At 40.1% G+C, this 26,384-nt stretch overlaps 1 protein-coding gene across 1 annotated transcript in view; it reads left to right on the top strand.

The window, feature by feature from the left end:
* FKBP5 (FK506 binding protein 5) overlaps window positions 1-26,384 on the top strand; it is an 80,279-nt gene that overhangs the window by 20,311 nt on the left and 33,584 nt on the right. The window contains exons 2-6 of the mRNA XM_015411827.1: window positions 1,031-1,086; window positions 18,566-18,693; window positions 20,457-20,601; window positions 24,404-24,546; window positions 24,851-24,965. Of these exons, the coding sequence (XP_015267313.1) occupies window positions 18,589-18,693; window positions 20,457-20,601; window positions 24,404-24,546; window positions 24,851-24,965 (508 nt within the window). The 5' untranslated portion in view covers window positions 1,031-1,086; window positions 18,566-18,588. The remainder of the gene's footprint in view (window positions 1-1,030; window positions 1,087-18,565; window positions 18,694-20,456; window positions 20,602-24,403; window positions 24,547-24,850; window positions 24,966-26,384) is intronic.

Here is a 26,384-nt window from a genome sequence, read left to right as displayed (position 1 = left end):
GAGTCAAGAAAGTATGCAACTATTGTTTGTTTACTAACTTGACCAGCAGGTTAATATACACAACTATTTGAGCATTAAAGCTCCTAGAATCTGGGATGGTGAAAGCCTAGAGTCTAGATTCTTGAGCAGAAACATGTTCATTGTTTTTCTTTCCTTAGCCAGGTTGAATTTGTGGAATGCAATTACAACATAGGATATGGATTTCAGTGATTGAGGGGAAGAGAATAATTTGGTTTTAAAAACAGGATTTCTGTATGAATTGGAGGTCAGGAGATAACTGCATCTTGTTTGTCTATACGTGGAAGTAATTGCAACTGAGTTAAATGAAACTTCTTCCCAAGTATGCATAGGATTGCAGCCATAGGGTGTCAGATGTTTTAATCATGTGAAGCAAATTAATACTGAAACTATTGTTGAGTTCTAGATCAAATCAAAACATTTTATTTCATAATAGGACTAAAGAATGTTGAGGAAGGTGAACTTATTTCTTAAGGAACTCCAAGCCATGATGAACAAAAGTCATGTTACATTAGGGGCATATTATTTTATTTATTTATTATTTTGATTTATATCCCACCCTTCCCGGAAGCAGGCTCAGGGTGGCTGACATATTTGCCACATTGTATTCATGGTGAGATTGCAAACTGATATAAGCATCACCTTGCTTCGCTGAAGTTTCATGTTATAGTGTGGGTCTCATAAATTTTGAGCAATACTTACTGCCACTTGGGGGAGCTAGGACAATTTTAAATTCTAAATTGTTAATGAATCTTGTTGAACTTGATGGGACGCCAGGACAAATGAATGGAAAGCAAGCCAAAAATGACATGCTTTCTGTCGGGTTACAGGGCCTAAGATCAAAAATTGTAGAAACATGCAAGCAGAGATGACTGTGGGTATAATTAATATTGTGAATGATAAACTCAGTTTAAGCAAAAATCTATATCTCTCATTCAGAGTTAATAAAGCAGGCAGCAGAAGATTAATTGGGTTATATTATGTTAACATCCTTCTGTTTGTTATTATTTAGATCAAGAAGCTAAAACAATTGTAGTGGCTGGGTTCCATTTGATGCTTTGAAAAAAGGTAAGGGCATGTACTTTTAAAACATATTAATGCAAAATAGCCTCTTCCTTGCATAGCAAATTCAGCTGCCATATTGCTTCATCTTTATCACAACTTATTTAGGCTTTAGATAAGGTTGCCAACCTCCAGGTGGGTCCTGGAGTTCTCCTGGAATCACAATTGATATCCAGACTACAGAGATCAGTACCCCTAGGGGAAATGGCAGCTTTGGAGGGTAGACTCCTTTGTGATATATCCTTGCTGAGCTTCCTCCCCAAACACCACCCCCAAAGCGATACAAATTCCCAATCTGAACTTGACAACCCTAGGTGAGCAGCAATATCGATCAGAAACATAATAGACTAGTTTTGTTAGAGTCTCTGAATTTAGTTTTAAATAGTGGGTTTTATTTCAAATGTATTTATTTATTTATTTGTTTATTTGCTTAGGGAAGGAGAGACTTAAATCTAAACAATTTATATTTTCACTAATGTGCTAGATTTCCAACAACCTGTTTAGTGGCAAGACTTGTTTATCTTAGGTACAGTTTTGTCTGCTGTGCCTCCAACATTTTACAGCTCTGAGGGATCTCTTGATGCTTCAGTTCTCAGTTTTATTGCAGTAAAGTTTTAAATGCTTTAATGAGGGAGTTGTTTCACTGCCATGTTCTATGTAGAATCTGAATATACCTCTTGAGGAATGTGTTCCACTTTCTTGTGAACAGGACAGGACACTGGCTGGAAGGATTTGACCCTATCACTTTTAAGCACCTACTCATAAGTAGATTTGTAAGGGGAGAAATTCAGTCTTCCTTAACTTGCAGGTGTAAGTATGTACCAGCTTGTAGTTCTGCATCCTAGGAATGAATCCAACAACAGGCTGTATCCTCTGGTTGTGCAGATTTCTGTAGCAATTCAGGCAGCATTGAGAGAAGTTGCAATGCAACTAGCTGTGGTGTGATTACCACTGCTGCAATAGAAATTTATACATCTTGGTGTGAATATAGCATGCATCTATTGGATGGTGTCTGTGATGAATATATGACAACCTAAGTGGCTTGGGCCCTTCTTCCCTAAGGCTACATATGTAATCAACTTGAATGAAACAATATGATCTACAATGTGGCATAATTTTTGTCCCTCTTTCTTATCTGCAACCACAGCTAAAATTTAGAATCTGTATTGCATACAAAGAACTGAGAGGAAGGGAGAGGAGAGGAGGCTCTGTCCTTTGCCAGTTCTTAGCATCTTTGATTTTTGAATGCTAAAGATAAAGTTAAATAATGCTTTCTTGGAGTTTAAAAGTATAAATGCCTTAATCTTGTTGAAATAAAGTTTCAAATATACCCAGAATTAGAGAGAGGAGGAGTTTCAAACTACTGCAGCCTATGCTTCCTAAGCGCATATATTTTAGTTTTTGCCCTTTGAATGGTTAGGGCAAAAATAAATATTGAAACGAGAAACCATAACTTCTGAGACAAATGAAAAAAGGGGTTTTTTTACTTGGGACTTAGAATCTGTTCATATATTCTGAACATTAATAACTATTAGCAGATTTGGATAATTAATTAAATTTGAAAATACAGGAAACATTCACCTTTTCAGTGGCGTGTTATCATACATACAGTATATCATATTAATTGTGGACAAAATTAGTCACATTTAAATAATAAACATATTGAAAATGTTGGCATAATAAACAGAAATAATCATTATCTAAGTCCATAGATTTTTACATAAATATGTTCATAGGACACAGTTGCTAGAAACGATTTTGAGATTCTTAGGGCTTTTCTGCATGGGATTTTTTTTGTCAATTCTGGTCCTATCTTTGTGCTTTTAATTTTGCTTCAGGTTTTCTATTCCCCCCCTTTTTTTCTTCCCCTCCCCCCCTTTTGAGACCACTTTGACCTCAGTCTTCTTTCTGGAAGCTGGTTTTTGGGTCAACTTTGTCCTTGTGCATAGTATTTTATTGGTTTTCTTTGTCCCACCCATTCCCACCAACCTCCAGCCCACTTTTTCGATGACTGGACTTTCTTCATCATCACACAACTCCCTTTCTACCCCTTAAGACAAATGGTTTCATTTTTTATTTAAAATATAAGGCACTACAATATTGCTATATTGATATAGTGTTGTAATGATAGTTTAAGCAGGTTGTCTGAGTTCCCAGCTTTTCATTTTTTTAAGAGTTCCTCTGAACTCTCATTATTAATGTTTTTAAAAAGCAAGGCTTTGTCTGCTTCCCTTATGGGGATATACCTTTTTCCTTATATCTCCTCAAGGGAAGGAGATAGAGACTTGCTTTTAAAAAAAGGAAGCTGGTAATTCAGACAACCTGCTTTAAATTATCATTACAACACTATATCAGTATTGTGGCACTTTTTAATGCAGCCATGATATCTATATACCAATATAAGCATGTGCAAAACAATCAAAAGGAGGGGTTTTGCTGATGACAACAATAATAACAATGGCACCCACCCTTGAAAATCTTCATTATTTAAGGCTCATGTAGAAGAAAAAAGCTGACTCTACAAGTGTGAAAATGCTCAGGGAGGGTAGATGTGTGCTTGAACAGATTCCAATTCCAATGCTTGTGGTTCAACTACCAAGAAAATCAGAAGTAAGTCGAGTGTGCAGAAAAGCCCTTAGAAAGCATTTCACACAGTCTAAAACAGAAAATTCTTGCATTCTTCTAAGTGCATGCTTTTCCATTGAAAAAACTGGGAAAAGGTTTGTGGGGGATGGTCCCCCCCTCCTCCTCAGACCTTCATAACTGTTCAAGGACCCTTATGACTATGCTGTGAGTTAAGTTTGTAAAAGGAGAGCATGCAACATGTTGGTGGCTGTTCCATGCCTGTGCATTCCATCCTCTTGTAAACTGCCCAAAGGCAGAGCCCAGACATCTCACAAAAGTGTTTATAAGATTTCTAGTTCAGGTTGCCTTTTAGAGATCCTGGGTATAATGATGGTGATTACAAGTGGTAGGGCATACAGTTAGGATCAACTTATCAACTTCCTCTAGGCTGAGTGGGTCAAAATGATCCATAACCAGACTAGAAGACATGCATGGAGCCTCGAGTTCACTCATTATATCAACTGTGGTGGGGAGGTCATGGCAGAACAACAAGACTTTATCTGCAAAATGGCTTGCAAAAGCCTCACAGCCAATATCCAATTCCCTAGCATTTCGTTGGCCATATGGCAAGGTAGTAATCGATTGAATCATTCTAAATAATTGGGATGGGCGTGAGCTTGCAGATGTAATCGCAACCATGTAATATTTTCTCTTAGCAGCTTTGATTGCCATCTCATAGGATTTCATAAATGTCCTATAAGATGTTCTTGTAGTTTCGTCACGAGTATGCCGCCACTGTCTCCCTATCCATCTTAGTCCCCGCTTCATCAGCCGCAACTCCTGGGTATACTATGGAGTGAGCCTAGAGCGAGGGCGCAGAAGGCATCGGAGAGTGATCTTGTGGATGGCTGTCGAGAGTTGGCTATGCCAATCCTCTACCTGCTCATCTAACGAGCCACCAGGGGGCATTGGATCCCGGAGGGCCATCTGAAGCTGCATAGGGTCCATTTGATTACTCCAGTGAGCTACAATAGGCTCGCCGCCCAAACAAGGTTGGGGTGAGATATTCAGACAGGCCTTCACAGCAAGTTAGTGTGAGCTAACTCACAGTTTTTTAGCCTCTGGCTCACACATTTTTGTCTTAGCTCAGGAAGATTGCTCCAGAGCAAACTAATTTATGCAGTAGCCAAATCGTTTGCTCACAACTTTAATGTCAGTAGCTCAGAAAGTAGAATTTTTGCTCACAAGACTCCACAGCTTAGAGGGAGCATTGATGGGGACTGACAGTTGAAGATGAGATCATTAAGTGCTGACTGTGGACTGAGAAGGAGGCTAAGAGAGTGAGTTGATTGAGCAGGATCTTCGTTCCAAAAAAAAAAGGAGGGAAAGACAAGTTATCCCTACTCAGTTAAGAGGGAAATAGCTTCTAGAAAAGAGGAGTGGTCCCTGGTCTGTGTATAAAGAAGGATTTTGGGAACTTAATTGTATGTTCCTGACTTCTAAACTTCACATGTTGGTGAAACTCATAAACCTATGCTTGAATGTTTAAGCAGAAACTGAAAACAAAGCCTCTCTCCTCAAAGTTTTAAAGACCTTGCTGAATAGCAGAAGCACTTACTTGTTGGCAACAAATTATCTGGTGTTTGTGTGAATACAAAGTTACTTCAGTTTTATTATCTGTTCACCTCATACATCCTCCACCTTATTCCACCTGACCTTTTCTCCTCTAAGTTAAATTTCTCCCTGGAGGGAGGGTCTCTTGGTGCTGGAAGAGGACAGACTGCTGAGCTCTGTTCTAAAGGCCAGCAGCCAACTTTTACCATGCAGTGTGGCTCGCTGGATGCAGGGAGCCAGAGGTAATGGGACATCTTTAAAATCTTTTGCAACTTTCTAAGTTTGTAAGTACCTACTCTGATTGTGACATCTCGTTAGAGTAAGTTTTAGAACCAGGGAAAGAAGGATGTGTTTATAACCAAAGTTTCTTTGTTCTTCCGAGTGCTGGTCTGTTGTGATGAAGTGTGCTTGAACTTACTTTCTTTTTAATAAATCTTTTTTAATATTGGATGTGGCCCTAAGTCTCTGTACCACATTGTCCTCCAACTGCTTGGACATGCTATTAATTTGCCAGATTGGGAGGGAAGTGGTCAAGGCACCCATTGCCAACCCTCCAAGGGAAACCCAAAGTTGTGTTTGGTCTCTGCGGTAACCAGGCACTGGGTAGCAGGAGACCGAGGCCAGGCCTCAGAACTGGGAAGGGGGATTGAGAGTCTGGTTCCTCTCATTCAGGACCCCTAAACTGAGCAGGTGGTGGCAGCACACCCTAATGGCAGGAAGTGGAATAGCTCCCTCCAGGAGTTTGTAACCCAACAGAAGGGGTGAACAGAACAGGGTCTGCAGGTCAAGCAGACCTGTTCCATCACAGCATCATTTATAACTTAGCATACAAAAGAGTACTCTTTGGTACATTTATGGAATTTTAAAGTATAAATGTCTTTGTTTTCTGTAAAAAAAATTATAGTAGACTGAACATTTGAGAAAGAGTTGCAAACAGCTGCACCCTATGCTACCAAAACATGTGTCTTAATTTCGGCCATCTGAATTCTAGGGAAAAAACAAAAGTTGGAGATAGACAATTTCTGTAATAAACAATAGGAAGTGTATTATTAGGACAGAACTCTCTCATACAGTCACGATGCATAGGATTAACAACATGTTTGGATATTAAGTTGAACTTTATAAAATTGAAAACACAGAAGTTTTAATAATAATTCTTGTGTACACTATAAATTTTCAAGATTTTTTTGTTTAAATGTAGATAGTTTAGACAACAATTAATAGGCTATTATGTGTTTAATGATACACTATTAAAAACAGTCAATTGACTACTTTAAATTGGTACATATGGAAATTAATCATCATATACAAAACCGTTGTCTATTGCACCTAACTAGGTGGGATGGCAAAGTGACCAGTGTGTGTTAGAACACGGATTGTGCCAAACAGGTATGTAGTAAGTAGGTGAGATTTCATGTGGAAAAGGAGAACAAGATGCAAGGGCCGAAAAGGCCCTGGACCTGGTTGAGGACAGCCAGACATCTTTTGGGCTAGGGATCACCTGAGCACAGAGCTCTTCAGGGGGCATACCAGGTAAGGCTTACCAAAACAGTGTGTCCACAGTTATTGGGGTGACTTCTCTTTAGTCCCAGCTCTCCATTTCAAACAATCCCCCAACTGTTTGTCCTTTGGGTGACTGGGGTGGCCTTGCCTGCCAGCTCTCATTTTTTAAAGCCCCACCACTGACCCATTGTCTTTGGGGTGGTGTCTGTGTGTCCAGAGACTCCCGGGCCCTGGGCAGGGCAAGACAGTGGACCCTGCCCAGTTATCATCTTGCCAGCGGTGGGAGGGTGGGCCCAGGGAGACGCAGCCACCTGCAAGTATGTGGATCGCTCCAGGGCCCTGGCAGGGCAGGAGGGTTGGCCTCCTCAGTTATCACGTTGTCAGAGGTGGGAGGGTGGGCCCAGGGAGACACAGCCACCCACAACTGAGCGGGTGGTTCCCAGGCCCTGAGTGGAGTGGGAGGGTTGACCCTGCCCAACAGTCACCTTGACCTCAAAGAAGTGACTTGTAGGGCATGTATGGGGACATCCCATGGAGGTACACCGTGAGTTTGATGTCTCAAGCTCACACAAGGTCCATTCTATACACTCCAGAACCCGTGCCTGACATCTCCCTGAAAAGCACTTTCCTGGGATCACCTTGTTTGGGGGTCCATAACCTGGACCCTCCACGTCCAAACCACACATAACTGGTAGGGCATGTTGGGTGGCATCCCAGGGAAGTACAGCATGAGTTTGATACCTCTAGCTCACACAGGGTCCATTCTATACACTCTTGAACCCGCATCTGGTGTCTCTCCAAAAACCACTTTCCTTGGGGTCTGTAACTCAGACCCCCAAGCTGAATCTTCACATAACTTGTAGAGCATGTGGGGAGGCATCCCCGGTGAGTTGTGCCGCAAGTTGGATGCCTCTAGCTCACACAGGGTCCATTCTGTATACTCCCAAAGATGCCCTAACTTGTAGAGCATGTGGGGAGGCATCCCGGTGAGTTGTGCTGCAAGTTGGATGCCTCTAGCTCACACTGGGTCCATTCTGTATACTCCCAAAGATGCGTCTGACATTTCCCTGAAAATCACTTTCCTGGGGCACCTTGTTTGGGGGGTCTGTAACTCAGCCCCCCCCCAGTCCAATCTGCACAGAACTTGTAGGGCATGTAGGGGGGGAATCCCAGGGAGGTTTGCCATGAGGTTGATGCCTCTAGCTTGCACAGGGTCTGTTCTATACACTCCCAAATCAGCACCTGACATCTCCCCAAAAAGCAATTTCCTGGGGGTGCCTTGTTTGGGGTTCCGTAACTCGGACGCCCAAAGTTCAATCTTCACCAAACTTGGTGGGCGGGTAGAGGAAAGTCAGGTGGAGAAGCCCTGTGAATTTTGAGCCTCTAACACCCTGGGGGGCCCATCCTTGTATCCTGAACTTCCCAAACTGGTTCAGTACACAAACTGGGCTGGTTTGCATTTTGGGTTTGCAAACCAGTTTGGGACATGCCCTGGTTCAGTTTGCAAATTGAACCAGGTTTCCCAGTTTGTGTCCATCCCTAGTTGGTGCTGTTGAGTGATATTAACTGTTCAATTAATGTTTTTGTTGCCTGTAGGTAAAATAATAAAACCAGGATTTTGCAGTGTCTGCTCATCCAAGTATTATAATAATCCTGGAGACAGCCTGCCCTAATGGTTAACTGTTCCTCCATATTTCCAAATGATAGCCATGGAGTGAAGGGAAAATAGTACTAGAAATTTTACTTTTTTAACCATGTATGTTGCATGCTTTCAGAAGAGTCAGTGGAATTAAAATTTCACATGATATACTCTGTGTGAGAGCTTGTGTGTAACAGATGATAATCAAAGACATTGTTAGTAGAAGCTCTTCTTTTATAGCAAAATATGTAGTTTAAAAAAAAGCTAGGAATCTAGTGGAAGTTTTAGGAGTAATAACATTTATTCCAGCATAAGCTTTCATAAATCAGAGCTCACCTCATCAGAATACGTGAGCTCTGACTCACAAAAGCTGCTTCAGACTGGCTCATCAATGAGAATTATCTGAACTAGTCTACGCCAGTAATTTTTGTGTATATTGTGCTCATTCTTAACATTAGGCATTACCTTGAACTCATTTGGTCATAGAAATGCTCTTCTAGACACTGCAGTAGCTGCAGCCATTACAACTAATTATAGAGTTCCTTGTTTGTATATGCCTTCTAGAAACAGTATGGCTTTGGTGCTACACTACTGGCATTGTTATAACTTCTGTCAGAAATACTTGTGTACAGGAGATGAGGTTTGTACAGAGTCATGATTCACTCTGCGAATCCAGCAGCAAATCTTTAATTTATGAAGTTCAGTCTTAATTAAAAGAGCTGTGTTGCATTGTTGTTTTTCAGCTCAGTACATTTCCTGTTTTTTCAGTAACACCCAAATTAGAAAATAAGTAGGGTCACTTTAGAAAGAACTAGAATGAATTAATGTCCCCCTTTTTCTTATCAAAAAGAAACATCCTAATTGGAGTTAGTGTCTTTTGTTTTAAATGCATCATAAAACAACTTTCAAAATAGAAAGGACTGGACCAATGTTTTAGTAAATTTTAAAAGTAAAAATAAGCATAAATTGCACCTTTTCATTTTTTTTTGAACTATAGCCACAGTTAAACTGATGGAATTCAAAATGTAAAAAATTAAGGCCAGAAACTTAATATATGTGTCAACTCATGTCTGAGAATGAAAGTTGAACCTGCTTGCTTTAGTGTGTTTCTAATTCTGAAGTTGTTCCAGGAAGAACACAATGTGCCTTCTTGGTAATGAGTCAGGTATCAAAATAACTGACTAATGTGGTAATAGGGTATTAAATTTTTTTGTTCAGAACAGTACAGCTGAGCTTGTGGAGAAATGTTCTTAGTGGCTATTGTGCAGAGTACAATATTATTATTTAATGTAATTATCATTCCAGTATATGATACGTTTAAAGGTAGGCATATGTTTAAAGGTAGGCATTTGGAGTCTCAGAGCAGCTTACAAACCCTTTTCCCTTCCCCTCCCCACAACAGACACTCTAACTGCTCTTTTCAAGCTCTGACAGAACTATGGCTTGCCTAAGATCATCCAGCATCTGCAAGTGGAGGAGTGGGGAATCAAACCCAGTTCTCCCAGATTAGAGTCTCTGCACTTAACCACTACACAAAACTGGCACTCTGAACAGCTTGGGGACTGCTCGGTGCTCAGCAAAACTATTCTTGGGAAAGTCAAGGGTTAATTTTTGCCTGTATGCTGTGTGTGTGTGTGTGTGTCTTGCTAGCTCATGCAGTGCTAGTCACAGTACAGAGGCTTAAGTGAAACCTCATGCCAATCTCAGGTGTTTTAGGACTGGGCAAATTTTGGCTGTGGTGCTAGCATTTACCCCTTCCCCTTATCCCATGACTGGGATGCAGGCTCCATCTCTGGTGACCATACATGAAGTTTCTAATTTAACGTCAAAAAGTCCCACTGAATATGCCCCAGCTCTTGGGCAAGCTTAAACTTTTCTTTGAGCTCTGGCCTGTTTCCATAGTTCCCAGACAGGTAGGTTGTCGGTGTTAAATTGTAGTGGTGTATTTCAGAAAACTGTATAATTTTGCTAATTTGGAGGAAATTGCAGGATGTGTTTTCAGAGTAGTGCCTCTTGGATTTCTAAAACCATCTGTTTTGCCGTTTAACAGGGCTTTTCTTGTTTCAATTATATGATTTTTCAAATGTGTTTGGCTAGTATTGCTCTAGGATTTTTATATTGTAATCTGTCTTGGTGTTATTCAGACTAGAAGTAAGTTTTTTAAGAAATAGTTTTTTTAAAAAAACTTTCAGTGTGAAGTGACGTTAAGTATTTCTGTAGTGTTTTGTCGTTAAGGTTTCTAAATTCTGATTGGGAAATTTCTGAAGATTTGGGGTGGAGCCTGGGGGAGGGTGAAGTGTGGGGAGAGGAGAGGAGGGGGCATACAGTCCGCTCTTCAAAGCAGCCACCCCCAGCCAGGAACTCATATCTGTAGTCTGGAGATCAGACGCCATATGGAGGTTGGCAGCCCTATTTGTTCTTTCAATAAAAATTACGCAGCAGGATTGAAAAATATTCAGCATCAGAAAATTCTGTAGTTACATAAATTTGCAAAATACAGCATAAAACTTTTCTTAGCGTTCTGCAATCTGAAAGTATGCTGTGTCTGTTACATCTGATTACTTCTCATTTTTGATTAAATTATAACTGACCATCTCATGGCTTTAGTTTTCTAGACTACATTCCAGATGACAGTTTTGTGTGAAATTCCCATACCATCTGTTGACAATTTCCCACCCATTAACAACTACAATTATTGCTCAGACAAGTCATAAATTGTTAAATAAAATTCTGATTAAATTTATTGTGCTTTTCCAAAGTAAAACAACCTTTTTGTATAAAAATTCAGGTGGGTAGCCATGTTGGTCTGAAGCAGCAGAACGAAGTTTGAATCTAGCGGCACCTTTAAGACCAACAAAGTTTTATTCAAAGTGTAAACATTTGTGTACAAAGCACACTTCTTCAAACAAATGGAATAAAATCTCCTCAGGGGTTACTTACAGAAAAAAAGAGGGTGGGGGGCAGCTGTTAGGACGGGCATTGCCTCTTGGCTCTGAGTGGCCCCTCCTAAAGGCTGCCCCCACCCTCTTTCCCCCCTGTAAGTAGCCCTTGAGGAGATTTTATTCCATTTGTCTGAAGAAATGGGCTTTGCACATGAAAGCTTACACTTTGAATAAAACTTTGTTTTTCTTTTTGTATGTAAGAGGAAAGTCCTTTCATTCATAACACAATTTTCACAGAGATTCACTTGATCATATTTCTTTTAATGCTGAAATTATTTTTAATAGCTAGTGGTTCTCATATATTTTCTCCAGCTATTGTTTCAGTTTGTTGACTTCTTGTGGTGTTACACCTCAGCTTTTTTCTAATTTCCCCCCATTTTTATTAAATGACAGGATGGCAGGAACACCTAACAGTAAAATTATGGTATTTAATATGGATTTTGTTTTGCAGGCAGGATGTCTTAGAGTAAGGAGAATGTTTGGGGAACAAATTGTTGTTAGTTTTAGAACTGTATGCTGAAAAATCCTGGAAATAGCATGCTTCTGTGGATTTAACACATAGAGGTAGTGGGGTTTTTTTTACAGCTGTTGTAGTATATTATTATTATTGTGACCACTATCTTTTATTCTCAATCTTCTAAGGGACTTGTGCATTTCATTTGGCACATAAGAGACATTTTTTCAGCTACAGGTTGAAAACGTTTTATCAACTACTGGTTGTTTTATATTCACCTGGATGGCTTTCTTTGCTCCTTCTTCCTATCATGCCAGAGGTGCATTCTGATACCATCTAGTCACACTTTCTGCCTGTTGGTCAGCTAAGGAACCTTACACAGGATGATGATGATGATGATGATGATGATGATGATGATGATGATGATGATGAAGAGTATGTTTTTATACCCCACTTTTCTTTACCGTAAGGAGTCTCAAAGCGACTTATCTTTCCCTTCCCCTCCCCACAACAGACACCTTGTGAGGTAGGTGGGGCCAAGAGAGTTCCGAGTGAACTGTGACTGGCCCAAGGTTGCCCAGCAGGCTTCATATGGAGGAGCGGGGAATCAAACCCAGTTCTCCAGATTTTATCCTCACAACAGCTCTGTGGAAGTAGGTTAGGCTAAGCATGTGTGTCTGGGCTAGGGTCACCTAACAAGCTTCTGTGGCAGTGGGGATTTGAACCTGGATCTCCAAGATCCTAGTGCAACACTCTAACCGCTGTACACTGACTTTCTCCATATAGATTGTTACAATAAAACAAGTAAGTAAATGAATAATACATGCTGTGATCCAGTAAGGGAGATCCAAGGTTTACTTCCATAAGGTTTACTTCTGCAGAAAACTTGTCCATCTGGATACATGTGTTAGCATCCATGCTGTAATGCACATTTAGGCCCCAATGAAATGGTTGACTATTGATGGAAATGTGTATCTAGAGCTATTAGGTGTTTTGCAAGACTAATGTTGGATTGTAGCTTAATCTATATTTGCTTTCGGTTGTATTTTTTGTCTTATTGGATCTTTTATATCCTTACAGTGTTTAAATGCATCTGTGAAAACCTGGTATAACTTTTGAAGTGGAAATTGCTTTTGTTCTGTAATTTAGTAAAGATTCTTGTTGTTGAACCAATAGCATTTTTACTAGTATCACCTTAGATATCATTAGGAGTATTTTCCATGCAGTTCCTCCTGCTTAAGTGCCAACAAGTGCCTTTTCTAAGTATCATCATTACTATATTTCTTTTCCCTGTGGTTCAGGGTTGCACACATATCTGTCCAGATAGTGAACACTGTACTTACGGGGTGTAGGGATGCTGTCCATCTGGCCCTTTGTTGCATGTACAAAGTACAAATCTTGGGGATTTTCCTTTAAATTATGTTTGATTGATAAATTAATGATTTAATTGAGAACAACAAAGAATGAAAGGAAAATCTATTTTTTTACAGAAGTTAGGGCTCTTCAGAACTGTTTGACACTGTGTGCTTTTCCTGTACAGAGATAATTTCTATGGAGCAAAAAAATGTAGACACTGTCTCTAGACTCTCTGTGTAGAAGAAATGTATTACGCATGACCATTTTTTATTTCAAAATAGTTGCGGGGGGGTTGCTATGGGATTGTTGCTATGTCATGTTGGGCAAAAAAGTGGCATCAGGCTCTAAAATGTACATTGCAAACTATTTTCTATAGGTTACTTACTTTCCCTGATGTCACATGCTACATTTGTTTACTTTTTATGTTTGTTTGACTTCTATAATGCTCCATTACAAAGTTCTCTGTGTGGTTCATAGAAAAATCCAAAAGTGAAACAAGGGAAGCAATAAAATGCATATATAATATAAAAATATTGACAAAGGTTTTTTTTGGGCAAAAAAGTGGCATCAGGCTCTAAAATGTACATTGCAAACTATTTTCTATAGGTTACTTACTTTCCCTGATGTCACATGCTACATTTGTTTACTTTTTATGTTTGTTTGACTTCTATAATGCTCCATTACAAAGTTCTCTGTGTGGTTTATAGAAAAATCCAAAAGTGAAACAAGGCAAGCAATAAATTGCATATATAATATCAAAATATTGACAAAGTTTTTTTCTTGAAAGAAAAACACACATCCTCCAGGTTAAAACCAGACTCTCTTAAAAAGCTCTTTGAAATAAGATTGCTTTCAGCTGCTGCCTGAAAACCTAGAAGGAGGTTTCCAAACAAACCTTTCTGGGCACTAGAATCTTTTTAAAATGTTCTAGATCTTAAGGGTGTCCCCCATACCTAATGCAGTGTGTGTACTCTGACAAAAGCATCCTCATTGAACAATATGAATGCTTGGCAGAGATGGGGGGGGCGTCATGATCTCTTTACACACTGGTCAGATGTGTTTAGGGTCATAGTCCTGGACAGTGAAAAAAGTGCAAAATATAGGTAAAACAATCACACCTTCCATTGACAGGCATATTTTTAGGTACATTATTACTGAAAACAGTTTTTGTAGTAGACAAAATTATACACTCATAGGGGTCCATGCAACCAGTGTTCCCTCTAAGCTGAGTCAGTGTGAGCTAGCCCACAGTTTTTTAGCCTCCAGCTCACACATTTTTGTCTTGGCTCAGGAAGGACGGCTCCAGAGCAAACTGATTTCTGCAGCAGCTGAACAGCTCGTCCACGACTTTAATGCCAGGAGCTCACAAAGTAGAATTTCTGCTCACAAGACTCCACAGCTTAGAGGGAACATTGCATGCAACCCCCCTAAAACAAGAACAAAATGTTTCATACCTTTTTATTATGTCTAACCAAATTGCAATGAAACACTGTGCAAACTTGGAAGCTCACTAGAGCTCTTCATCAGGCTGGATGTTGAAGAGATTAAAAAGATAGAAGGCAGGATTCTCAGGCTTTTATCTTAACGTCTAATCTTACAGGGATCTTTTGTGAGACACCAGCAGGCAGTTAGCTTCCTTACTTTGTTGCTGAGCTGTAGAGTTACAGCACGGTCTCTGGGAGGCTCAAATGCCAAATGAGAATCATGAGGTAATGCCATCTAATTTGGCTTTCATTACTCTATTACCTTGTGTGACACCTTTAACAATGTTTAATTTAATATAACAAAGTTTGAGTCCAGTGGCACCTTTAAGACCAATAAAACCTTTTAAAGGTGCCACTGGACTCAAACTTTATTCTGCTGCTTCAGACCAACACGGCTTCGCCACCTGAATCTATTGTTAATAAAGAGACCCTGAATGCTCCCTGTGATTCTCAGCCTGAAGGAACTGTAATTCTTGTTTGGCATTTGAGATGACTTTTGAATGGATTTGGGTGTTTCAGTGGGAGAACAAAGAATCAAAAACCTTTTGTTAATGCAGCCTCCCAGAGACCATGCTGTAACTCTGCATCTTGGCAACAAAATGAAGAAACTAAGGGCATCTCACAGAGGATGTCAGTAAGACAAGATCATGGCCTGAGAATTCTGCTTTCTATCCTACTATCTTTTAAAATTTAATAACATCCAGCCTGATGAAGAACTCTGGTAAGCATGGAGGCTTGCACAATGTTTTGTGCCCATTCAGTTGCTCCTCATAAAAGGTACTACTTAGATTTTGTTCCTGTTTTTAATAATTTCTGTCTGTCGCCTTCAAAACTCGCCTCATTTATACATGAATATGCTGGATTCTGATCACATTAGCACAGATGGATGCTTTGTTTTGCTAGAATATTACTATCTATCTCAATCTGGAGAGATAAAAATGGTAAATGAGAGCCAATATTTTTAGTTGCTTGTGCTAATGTGTTAGGTTATATTTGTGAAACAACAGACATGCAAGAATTAAAATGTTAAATTCTGCTCCTGAGCAATTTCTGAATTCATTTTTCCTTAGGTGGGCTAGAAATGAGACCTGTAAACAGTACAGTATCCTTTCTTGGTCAATACCACATTGTACCTAGGCATTTGTGTGTCTTTCTGGTTAATGATCAGACATAGTACTTTGATCAGACGTTCCAATGTTGCTTTCTAGAATATGGTAGTTTTTGGTCTCCCTACCTTCACTATGTGCAGCTCAGTTAAGCAAGTCTAATTTCTTTTTCAATTTATGTTGTTTTTCTATAGCTATGCTATAAATCTGTAATGGCCTCCAGATGTTTTAAACCACAACTTGATGGAGGATTTCAAAATTGGTTTATAGAATGTATTGGCATGTTAAGTTTTCAGATTATCGATAGCAAAGGAGGTACAGTAAAACAAGTGAATAGATACCCTTTCTCTATGCCTTTATAAAAAGCTCTGTGAATGTGTGCCCTGGCTGCATAAGTTAATTGTCACAGTTTTGCTTTAGATAAAAGTATTCAGCTTAGTACTGCTGCTAGGGTTACTAGACTGAAAATGAGTGAACCTTTCTGTTTCTTGAAAATCCTAGCAGTTCTGAAAGACCATGCAGTAGTAGATTCTCCTGCTTCTGTCATCCACCTTTCCATTCTTTTACCTGTTGGATCTTGCAGAAATCCTGCATGCCCCATAGTAGGCAGTTGTGCACTGGCAGAATAGATGATGGGGAAGCTGTAGCATGGTGAGAGGAGAGCAGTATCAGGAGTATAAACCACAGCAATCACTATTTTGAAGAAAAGGCGGCAAATCATAACTGATTAAATTTCAAATAGGGATCAAGCCTCTCAGGCATACATGCAATATTGACCAAGAGGAATTTTCTACCTCTTAAGAGTGTTAGGGGTGTGTGCACATGCCTTCTTTCCCCACTTACTGCAATGAGTGAGTCATGAGGTATCACATTTATTTGAATGTGGGATTTCCCAACCCTGCAGTCCATACCTGCCCTTCAGTACAGAGTAGTCGGGTTAGCAGGAGAAGGCTGTCTAAATGCTGCAGCCCTGGACAAACACTTCCTGTGATAGCACTACACAGGGAGAAGGACACTCTGTCCTCTGCCACTGACCAGACCCCCATGGACCACAGGGAGATTGTACTCCCTCTCTCACAGGAAGAAAACCATGGCAAGAATGATTAGCCAGCAAAGGAGCAAAACAAGTAGCTTGCTTCCCGTCTCCCCACACAAACCTGCTCTGCCTGATAATTGTTCTTAGACTTGCAGGGGCAATGTAGAAAATGACTTTGGGACCATTTTATTTTGGTAAGATTGTAAATAACCCATTTATGACACAATCATTAAAACAAGAAGAAAAATGTATTGAAATATGGTACCCAATAATGGAATACTTAACAGAATAAGAGGTAATTCCAAATAATTTACATTATAAGAATTTGTTGTCATTTTGAAAAGAAGAGGAAAAAAGACTTGCAGGCAGAGGTCATTTCGGGGGGATCGCAGGGGATCGCAGTTCCCCTGGGTGAGGTACAGGGGGCGGGGCACATGATGAAGCCCCGCCCCCTGCTTCCGGCCGCCCCACTTCCAGCCCTCATTCAGCCAGGAGGACGCAGGGGAAGAGGGAGGGTAAGTTGCTTCCTCCAGTGGAGCTGCAACGCCGGCGGCGGCCGGGACCGTTGGGGGCGGGGTGTGTGGCCTTATGACACACTTCCGGTGATGTCAGGGTGTGTGGCCTTATGACACACTTCTGGTGATGTCAGGGGGTGTGGGCATATGCTAATGAGTTATGCTAATGAGTCCCCCTAGCTCTTTTTCTACGAAACGACCCCTGCTTGCGGGGCAAGGGAAGAATACTGTACTGTTTTAATGGTTTTAATACATGCAATGTGCTGTATGAGCACTGTATACCCCTGGTATGTATAGGGAAGTTCTGTTCATTCAGGCTGCTGTACAGGGTGATCATGTTAAAAACTGTGTACTTGCACTATGGGAAAGCACATCTTGGTTGCCATGAAGTGAGACATCTGACATTTGTTAGCCCAAAGGCAAACAAGCTTACCGTATTTTATTAGTCCTCTTCCTTCCTTGTGTATTAAACCAAGTAGGACTCATCACTGCTTCAAAAAGTTATGTGGAAAACTTTCAACAAACCTTATTAAAATACAGTGTAAAATATTTCTGCTAGATGCATTATTTTTTTAAAAAAAACTGCTTCTCAACAGCATTGAACTCAGGGCACACAAAAAAAGAAATAAAGAAAAAACCTCTGTGGGGAAATGATCTGTATATTATGACTAAGGAAAACATGAAGGGTCAGCTGTGCTTGACTTTGAATTTGTTCTGAATATGCTGGTTTGAATCCCACACAAACCCATTGGTGATAGAAGGATTTCGGTCAGTGGAGCACAACTGCTCTGACTCCCCCTCCCACTGCTGCGCCAAATGCCCTCCAAATATAACTCCTAGTAGCATTGTGGGTGGGGGAGTCAAAGATCTGCAGAATTGGCAAAAATTGCCCCCCTTTTGCCAGCAGAAATTATTGGCAAGATCCAACCCTCTGATTCTGTCATTTGCTCCTCTGTTAAATCAACAGAAATTGTCTACAATTCTCTTTTTGTGTTACATATGTAATGGAAAATATTTTAAAATTGATTTCAGTGTATTATACAGCATTAAACTCTCTCTGTTTCTAATGTGCTAATATGTACCCATTGACTTATTTTACTAGGATGACCAGGTATTCCCACATAAAGAGTTCCAGTTCCCTACGATCAATAGTCTTTTTTCCCCTTTCATTTTGGGTCAGTGATTCTGTGCTGAAACATCAGCAAATATAATAAATAAGTCTGCTAAGAACTTTGTTAGGAAAGGATATCATTCATTTATTGTTTGTCAAGGGCTGTGCCTGTGAAATGAGACCATGACAACTGATGAGGCTACGAAGAAAGAAGGAGAGGTCCAGACAGCAACGCTTGCTGAACAAGGCGAGGATATCACACCAAACAAAGATCAAGGAGTTCTGAAGGTAACACTGAGGGAGAAGTTAATTGAAATGTTCTTGACTAATTCAACAAATAGTGAAACATATCTGGTAACTATCGAAACAGCAGCATTTTTTTAAAAAAAGCTTAAGATTTTTCTGTTTTCATTACAGCTAGAGCCAAGCTAGATGTTACAGTGGCCATGGGTCTGACCCATGGCTGCCATCACCATTTTAGAGAAAAGTTAGGTCATTTAAAAATGTTGTGATGGCAGCACAGCTGGACCACATAATCTCCCCCCCATGTGCCTTGTCGGGTGCTAAACCAATCCCCCCACAGCTGTTAAAAAGCCAAAAACTTCTCTAAAATGGCGTTGGCGGCTATGGGTCAAAGCCACGACCACCATAACGTCTAGTTTGGCCCTTAGTCTGTGATTCTCAAAGTTTGTCATGGATTAACAGGATTTTTAAAAAAATCTCTCAATGTGCAGTAAATCTGGAATATTTCGCAATAAACTGCATATTGAATTAGCCATATGGCTGTTCATTCAGTTAGGCTCCTTCCACATGGCAATAATTGTCTGTGTAGCCTTCATTGCTGCTGTGAATACACAGGCATTTGCAGCAACAGTGGAGCATCTACATGGCAGTTTTCCCCATGCTTGCTTTGTCTCAGTCCCCTTTGGCTACCATCTCCATCACTGCCAAAGGGTTTTTTCTATAAAATGGAAGTTGACCTATCACTATAGCATTATAATGGCATAACAGTCTATTGCTACAACCTGCTAGTTCCTATGAATTTGCAGCTTGCTTTTTAAATAAGCAAGTTTCATGCTCTCTTCAGTGCAGAATGTACAACGAAAAGGATACAGATGTAATTTTTAAAAATGAAAGCTGGGAATTGAGAGACACTGCTAGACCATGGCAGTATATTGATATATGCAGCATGGGGCAGAGGTTATAGTGTTGGACTAAGAAATAGGAGATTCAGGTTTGAATCCCCACTCTCCTATGGAGAATTGCTGGGTGACCTTGGGCCAGTCACACATGCTCAGCCTAACCTCCCCCCCAGGACAAAATCGAGAAGAGAGTGATGTAACCCACTTTGGGTCCCTGCTGGGGAGAAAGGTGGGATATAAATGAAGTAAATAATAAATATCGCCGTAGCTTAATGTTTTAATAATTTCTAATTAAAATTTCCAAAGTGTCATTAATGGAGATCCACATTGAACAGATTATAGAAGCAGTGTCTCAAAGTTACAAAGGCATAAAGGATGGACTTGCAGCCTTCTTACCAGGTTACATGAAGTGAGTATAGCTCATTCTATATGTGTAGCTCAGGCTTCCATCACATGCCCAACAACACTTTGTACATATAATGTCCTCCTATATTTGGCTTTGCTTGAGTGGCCAGCTGTACTCTGTGTTTACTGCCCACTGAGATTTCACCCTAATGAACCTTCACTATAGCTGACGTGCTGTTCACTTCAGACCAAGTTTTTGTTGTGTGAATCGGCCTTAAATGTTCCTGAGTTTAAAACAGAATGGATTGAATCCCACTGCAAGTATATGAGTGTATTCATATATTATGAAGCTGTGTATTTATATATTACTACTTATACCTCCAGAAATTTATTTCTGGATATAGCATATAGCTTACATACTTCCCTTGCAGTCTTCTGTAATTTATCAGCTGTCTCATTCATTTTCATATCTGGTTGCAAAACACATTCAGTATGGAAGAACCCTTGTAAATGGTCACAAGAAGTGCTTGAACTTCTATCAGTTGGATTCTTTGTATCTTCTAGATTGTGAAGAGACCAGGGAATAAAGATGAATCTCCTATGATTGGAGACAAGGTTTATGTCCACTACAAAGGGAAGCTGGCCAATGGGAAAAAGTTTGATTCCAGCCGTGACAGGAATGAACCATTTATCTTCAGCCTGGGCAAAGGTAAAGAGTGGAAAAGGTGGAGAAAGGTAAAGAGAGAGCCTTAGGGATATAAACTGGGTTCTTGTCAACTAAATTACAGCTTATTTATATTTAGTTCTGTTTCCATTGTGTTACCAAGAGCAAACAGAGGGCTGAGAGATGGCAAATGTCTGGATTTGCCACTGCCGTGCAAATCAGTCACTTTGTTTCATTGCCTCATTTTACTGTTGTGAAGTGTTGAAGGCTAGCTCAATATACAGCAAATGTAATCTTGAATATACATTATTTTGAAACTTCATTTCCATGCCTCCCCACCTCCAGTGTGAGAACTCTGAAAAAAATTTTTTTTAATATTTTAATTGAAGAACTATATTACTTACAACAACAAAAAATACATAAATTGTATATAACATCACCTGATGTTTAAACTAAATTATATCAATTCAACTTATATGTCCTTACGTTATATTTATATCTCTTTACATAAGTGGTGGTCTTTTTTCGTTCTTTCAAAATGATAATTATGCATTGAAACATACATGATAATTTTTGGTTTCCTAAATTCCAGCATCTTCTATCTTCTGTTATAATCTGATAATACAGTTGATTGACTAGTAAGGTATGCATTGGAGCCCAGAAAACCATTAGGTCTATAGAAGCTTACAATGTAAGCTAGGGGAGAGCCTTCTCCCCCACCCCATGACCTACAATATGAGAGCACATACCTGTCTGCTCCCCAGGCCTCCCAGCCCCCCAAACATTATATACATCGAGCTGATAAATATGTAGCTTGCTATTGTGATAGAACATTACAAAATTACATCAAGCTCTATTTCACCATCCTCTGTTTCTTCAGAAACATGAAGCTTGCGGCTTTTAACTGGCGTCAATGGTGAATGAGTCTTCCTTTTTACAGCTCAAATTTCAGCTTGCTCTATTGAGGCAAACCTAATGCAGATAACAAAGCTGATCCAGGAACAGAGTCATATGCAATATATTGAGTTTGCTGATATTCCACAAACATTTTACCTGACCGCAACCAACGGTATTTTATACCTGCTGCCTTCAGTTTAGAAGTAATAGGTTTTACGTCTCTTCAAATCTTAAGCATTTCTGGGGGAAGGTCCGGAAATAAAAGTATTTTGCTTCCTTGAAAATCCAAGCCGGTCTGCTGACGTGCTTCCAACAAGATTTTCCTCTTAGTCCTATAGTCTGCCAGCTCCACTGCTGTGTCTCTACCAGAAAGGGCAGCCTTGGAGGAATCTGTTGTTTTACCTACAGGGTACGCTCGCAATGTCAGTGGTGCCACTCCCTCCTCAAGTTTTAAAGAAGCAGCCAACCAGGATGCCATGAAAATAGAAAGGTCAGTTGTTGCTTCGGCATTTGATGAAAAACCACGAAATTTCAAGTTTTTGTCTCTTACGCGAGACTCCAACATCATGATTTTTTCTCTAGACCAACTGTCTTGAGAGGAGGTTCCAAGCTTTTTTTCCAGGGAGGCGGCTTTCTGTAATGCTTCTTCTGCTTTTTGAGCAGTTTGCTTATATTGAGGCTCCAATTCCTCCATGTGTTGGGCTAGAGGTGATATCATATCCATCATATCTTGCCTCAGCTCCTGACATTGTCTCCCCAATGCTTCTAATAAGAACTTTGGTGTGAGGAGAGAGTCAGCAGTATTTGTATCACCATTACCTGAAGAAGCTGAAGAGGTGCTGGCAAATTCAGCTGATACAAAAAGTTCCTTTAGCAAAGGAGCTCCCTGGCATTCTTTTGAGTCTTTTTGCCCTTAGAAGCTTTAGGCTGCATATTTTAGGTCAGGTTTGTTTGAAAATAGTCAATTAAAGTTGATTTAAGAGCGAGAGGTCTGGGAGCAGCCGGTAATGCACTCTGAAAATTATACTTCTGTCAGGAGGCTAGAGTATTCTAAGCATCTTCAGCAATCTATAATTCCCTTCTTTCTTTGAGGAAAACCATTGTTGTTACACTAGTTTAACAGCAGTTTAGAGTTCTAGTGTAAACCTGCCCTCAGCAGGTCCTGCAGAAAAATAGGCAAGTATTGCTGCAGTAGCACTACCCAGAACGTTTGTACACAAAGTGAATCTGTCCTCTACTGTCTGTGTATTTGCATGGGCACTCTGAAAAATGGAAATGCGTGAGCACTCTGAAAAGTGGATATGTATGTTTTTTCTAAGTGTATGTGTGTGCATGCATGCATGCATGTTTGTTCATTTGCTCACTTCCTTCTGTTTCCATAGACAAACTGGGCTTAGTGTGACCACCAGCTGACCACCAAGGCTGGCACAAGCTAGCTTTGTGTAGTCTGTGCTTTCTGATGATGGAATAAGATTATGTTTGGGTGGGAGAACCTGGTTTTGGCCACCAGCTAACCCGCAGCCATCTTCAGGCTAATCTGGAGTTGACTTCAGTTGTGATCTAAGCTGAAACAATCAGAAGCCAAATATGGTGTATCTATTGCTGTGTCCTGCTTCAGATCGCAGGTCTGATATTAAGACTTTTATCCTCCATTGCTCCCGCCCCCTTTGAAGTAGTACTGTCAAGGAACAGATGAATTACATTAGGCTGCTGATCATGTGATTTGTCTCTGGGTAAAAGTATTTTTTGTTCTCGGTGTTGTGTTCAGTCTTCATTCTCATGCCTTTCCATTAGAGGCTGTAGGAAAAAAATGATTTTTTAAAAATACCTCCTTTGGAGAAAACTGTCATACATTTTTGAGATAAGAAATATAAAACTGAAAAAACTGAGAGAAAATAGTTTTTAAACCCCTTTTAAAAGTCTACATGTCCTTTATTAATCCAAATAATTAGAGATGTGTTTACTAGGAGAAAGGAAGAAAAAATACAAAACTGATGTAGACAGAATGGATATATCTGCTGACAAGATTTTAACTTTGACTTGCCCTTTAATGTTCTATGAACACAATTTCTTGAAATCCTCCTATTTCTCCTTCTGATGTCTGGCACTTTATTATAAAGCAAAGTAAATCCCAATATAAGCACCAAGAGTTTAATAAAAATAATAATAAAGGGTTTGTATTCAGCTGAGGAAAGAAGGACCTCAGCTGCTATAGAGACATAAAATAGCACATTCCTTTTTGAACTTGTTTTCCAAAGATAATTCACAAAACCCTTTGGATGAGGATTATTTTGGCCTATAGCATCTTGTTTCTCTCTTGTACTTGAATTCATACAAAAAATGAAAATAGTGAATGATAGGTCCTTTAACCTGGAAATAATGTGATGGCTTTCATCCTCCCCCATCTCTGAGGATGGTATCCTTTAACTGTCCTCCTTATAATGTTCTCCTCCCTTGCAAAAAGATACAGGCGAGAGGAATTTTCCTGACTGAGGAGAATGCTTCTTCAAGAAGGTATGCTGAAGATCAAACCTAAGCAGCTTCCAGCAGCAGTGATGTTGATTTCATAAGTTTTGTTGTGCTTTTTGAAACCCTGTGGACCCACTGAACCATCAGATTGTTCTTACCACTAATGTGGCCATATTTGTAGATGGTGTGTGCTCTCCCTTGTTGTTTTCGGTTGGATATTTTGCTTTTATCAAATCTATAGGCCCGCTGCCGTTCCTAAATGATAAACTTTTTATGTGAACGTTTCTTGCTGAAAGTAATGCTGTCCCTCACAGAACAGGAACAGCAATAATAATTCATAGCTTGCTTGAGCAACTGTGTGACACTGAATAAACTGAGACAAATATCTTGATTTGTATCAATGTATGTCTTTAAAAAAAATCAGTTTGTCTTGTTTTGCTAAGCTTCCTTAAACAGATTTCTTTTTATTCCTTTTTAATAGGCCAGGTCATCAAGGCATGGGATATTGGGATCGCCACCATGAAAAAGGGAGAGATTTGCCACTTGCTGTGTAAACCAGAATATGCATATGGTTCTGCTGGCAGTGTCCCCAAAATTCCCTCCAATGCAACACTGTTCTTTGAGGTAAGTGTGTATGTAAACTGAACAGCAGTGTACTCCTAAATAAAGTTCAAGAAGGAATTTAAAGTCCCCTCCTGCAGTATTTTCCCAACCTGACATGGCCTCCAGCAAACCACTGTTTGTCCCCCACTACAGGTAGCTAATGTAAGGGTGAAAGTAACTGACTAGAATCCTGGTCATGTGGATCAGCCCTTGAATCTGTTGCTTGTGTTTCTTGCTGGGCCTCTTTGTTTTAAATATGGCAGATTAAATGTGATTTATCACTTCTTTTGAGATTCTTACTACTTGCTTATTTGCTTTTTTAAAGATTGAGCTGCTTGATTTCAAAGGAGAAGATTTATTTGAGGATGGAGGCATCATCCGTAGAATTAAAAAGAAAGGTGAAGGATACTCCAACCCCAATGAAGGAGCTGCAGTACAAAGTGAGTGCCAGTTTGGATGAGGGACAGCAGTTCATCAGCTGATGGTCAGGAAAGCTTTTTTCTTTCTGAGTAAAGTATGAGTGGCTATAATGGGAAGATCAGCTTCAAACCTGAAAAACTAGATTAACACATTTTGTGCTGCCACATCTTTTAGTGTTGTATTCTTATGAGATGCCAACAGAACCCTTACATTCCTACAGTAAAGCAACTATTCTTGCTTAACTATATCAGCTGTCCTTGCAGTTACAGCATTTTAATTCTAAAACCTACACTTACTTGCTGTTCATATGCCTAGACTCATAAGGCCAATTTCCCCATGCCAGCCTCTGTTATGTTCCTTCAACCTCTTTTGTTTAGGTTACCTTTAAATATTCACCCAGTATTTTAAGTCCATTAAGAACCTGACTGTCCTTTTCCCAACAGCTTGAGCAACCAGCCACTTCTTTCCTCAGTTTTTGTTCTGTATGTTTCTGCTCTGGTCCATGTTGCTTTTGTTCCTTTTGAAGCTGAGACCAGAGCCTTAGGATGATGAGTTGAATCTTTTATCTTAGTATCCTATAGCTTATATTATTTATACTCTAGCAATAAATCAATAATAAATAAGGTCAATACATGTGGGGAGGTGGTGGTAGAGCATGCTTTGCATGCAGAAGGTCTCAGGTTCAATCCCCAGAATCTCCAGTTAAAAGGATCAGGTACTAAGTGATGCAAAAGACTGCTGCCTGAGACCTTGGGAAGCCTCTGCTGATCTGAGTAGATAATACTGACCTTGATAGACCAGTGGTTTGATCCAGTATAAGGCAGCCACACGTGTGTGTTCATATGTAGAATTTTTTTTCTTGCTTCATCAGTTACGAGACCTACCCCCAGCCTTGCTGAAATAAATATATATAATGGTATTTGCAAGAATAATCTGTAAGTTAAATGATAGTGTAAAACACTGCTGTGCATGCAGTCTGGACCAAGTTATTAAATGAATTATTTTTGCTCCTTTGGTCAAACTTAAGCTGGCTGTAAAATATATCCTTGGGAAGCTGGAAGTGGGAAGTAGGGTTGCCAGCCTCCAGGAGGGGCCTGGGGATCTCCCACTTTTACAACTCATTTCCAGCTGACAGATATCAGTTCCCCTGGAGAAAATGGCTGCTTTGAAGGGTGGACTCTGGCACTTTACCATGCTGAGGCCTCTCTCCTCCCCAAACTCTGCCCTCTCCTGAATCCACCCCCAAAGTCTCCAGGTATTTTCCAAACCAGACCTGGCAACCCTAGTGGGAAGAGACCTACTTATTAGCTAGGACTGTCCTTCAGCTGTAAAAGTCTAAATCAGAGGTCCCCAGTGTGGTGCCTATGGGCACCATAGCACCCACCAATGCGTTTTCTGGAGCCCACCAAGTGTTTTTAGGAAGCGGGTGGGGCCAGGTA

The sequence above is a fragment of the Gekko japonicus genome, unplaced genomic scaffold (genome assembly GCF_001447785.1).
Source record: "Gekko japonicus isolate JY-2015 unplaced genomic scaffold, Gekko_japonicus_V1.1 scaffold309, whole genome shotgun sequence".
In the NCBI taxonomy this organism is placed as follows: Eukaryota; Metazoa; Chordata; class Lepidosauria; order Squamata; family Gekkonidae; genus Gekko; species Gekko japonicus.
The sequence above is the reverse complement of the archived record's forward strand: the minus strand, read 5'-3'. Positions and strand labels throughout refer to the sequence as shown.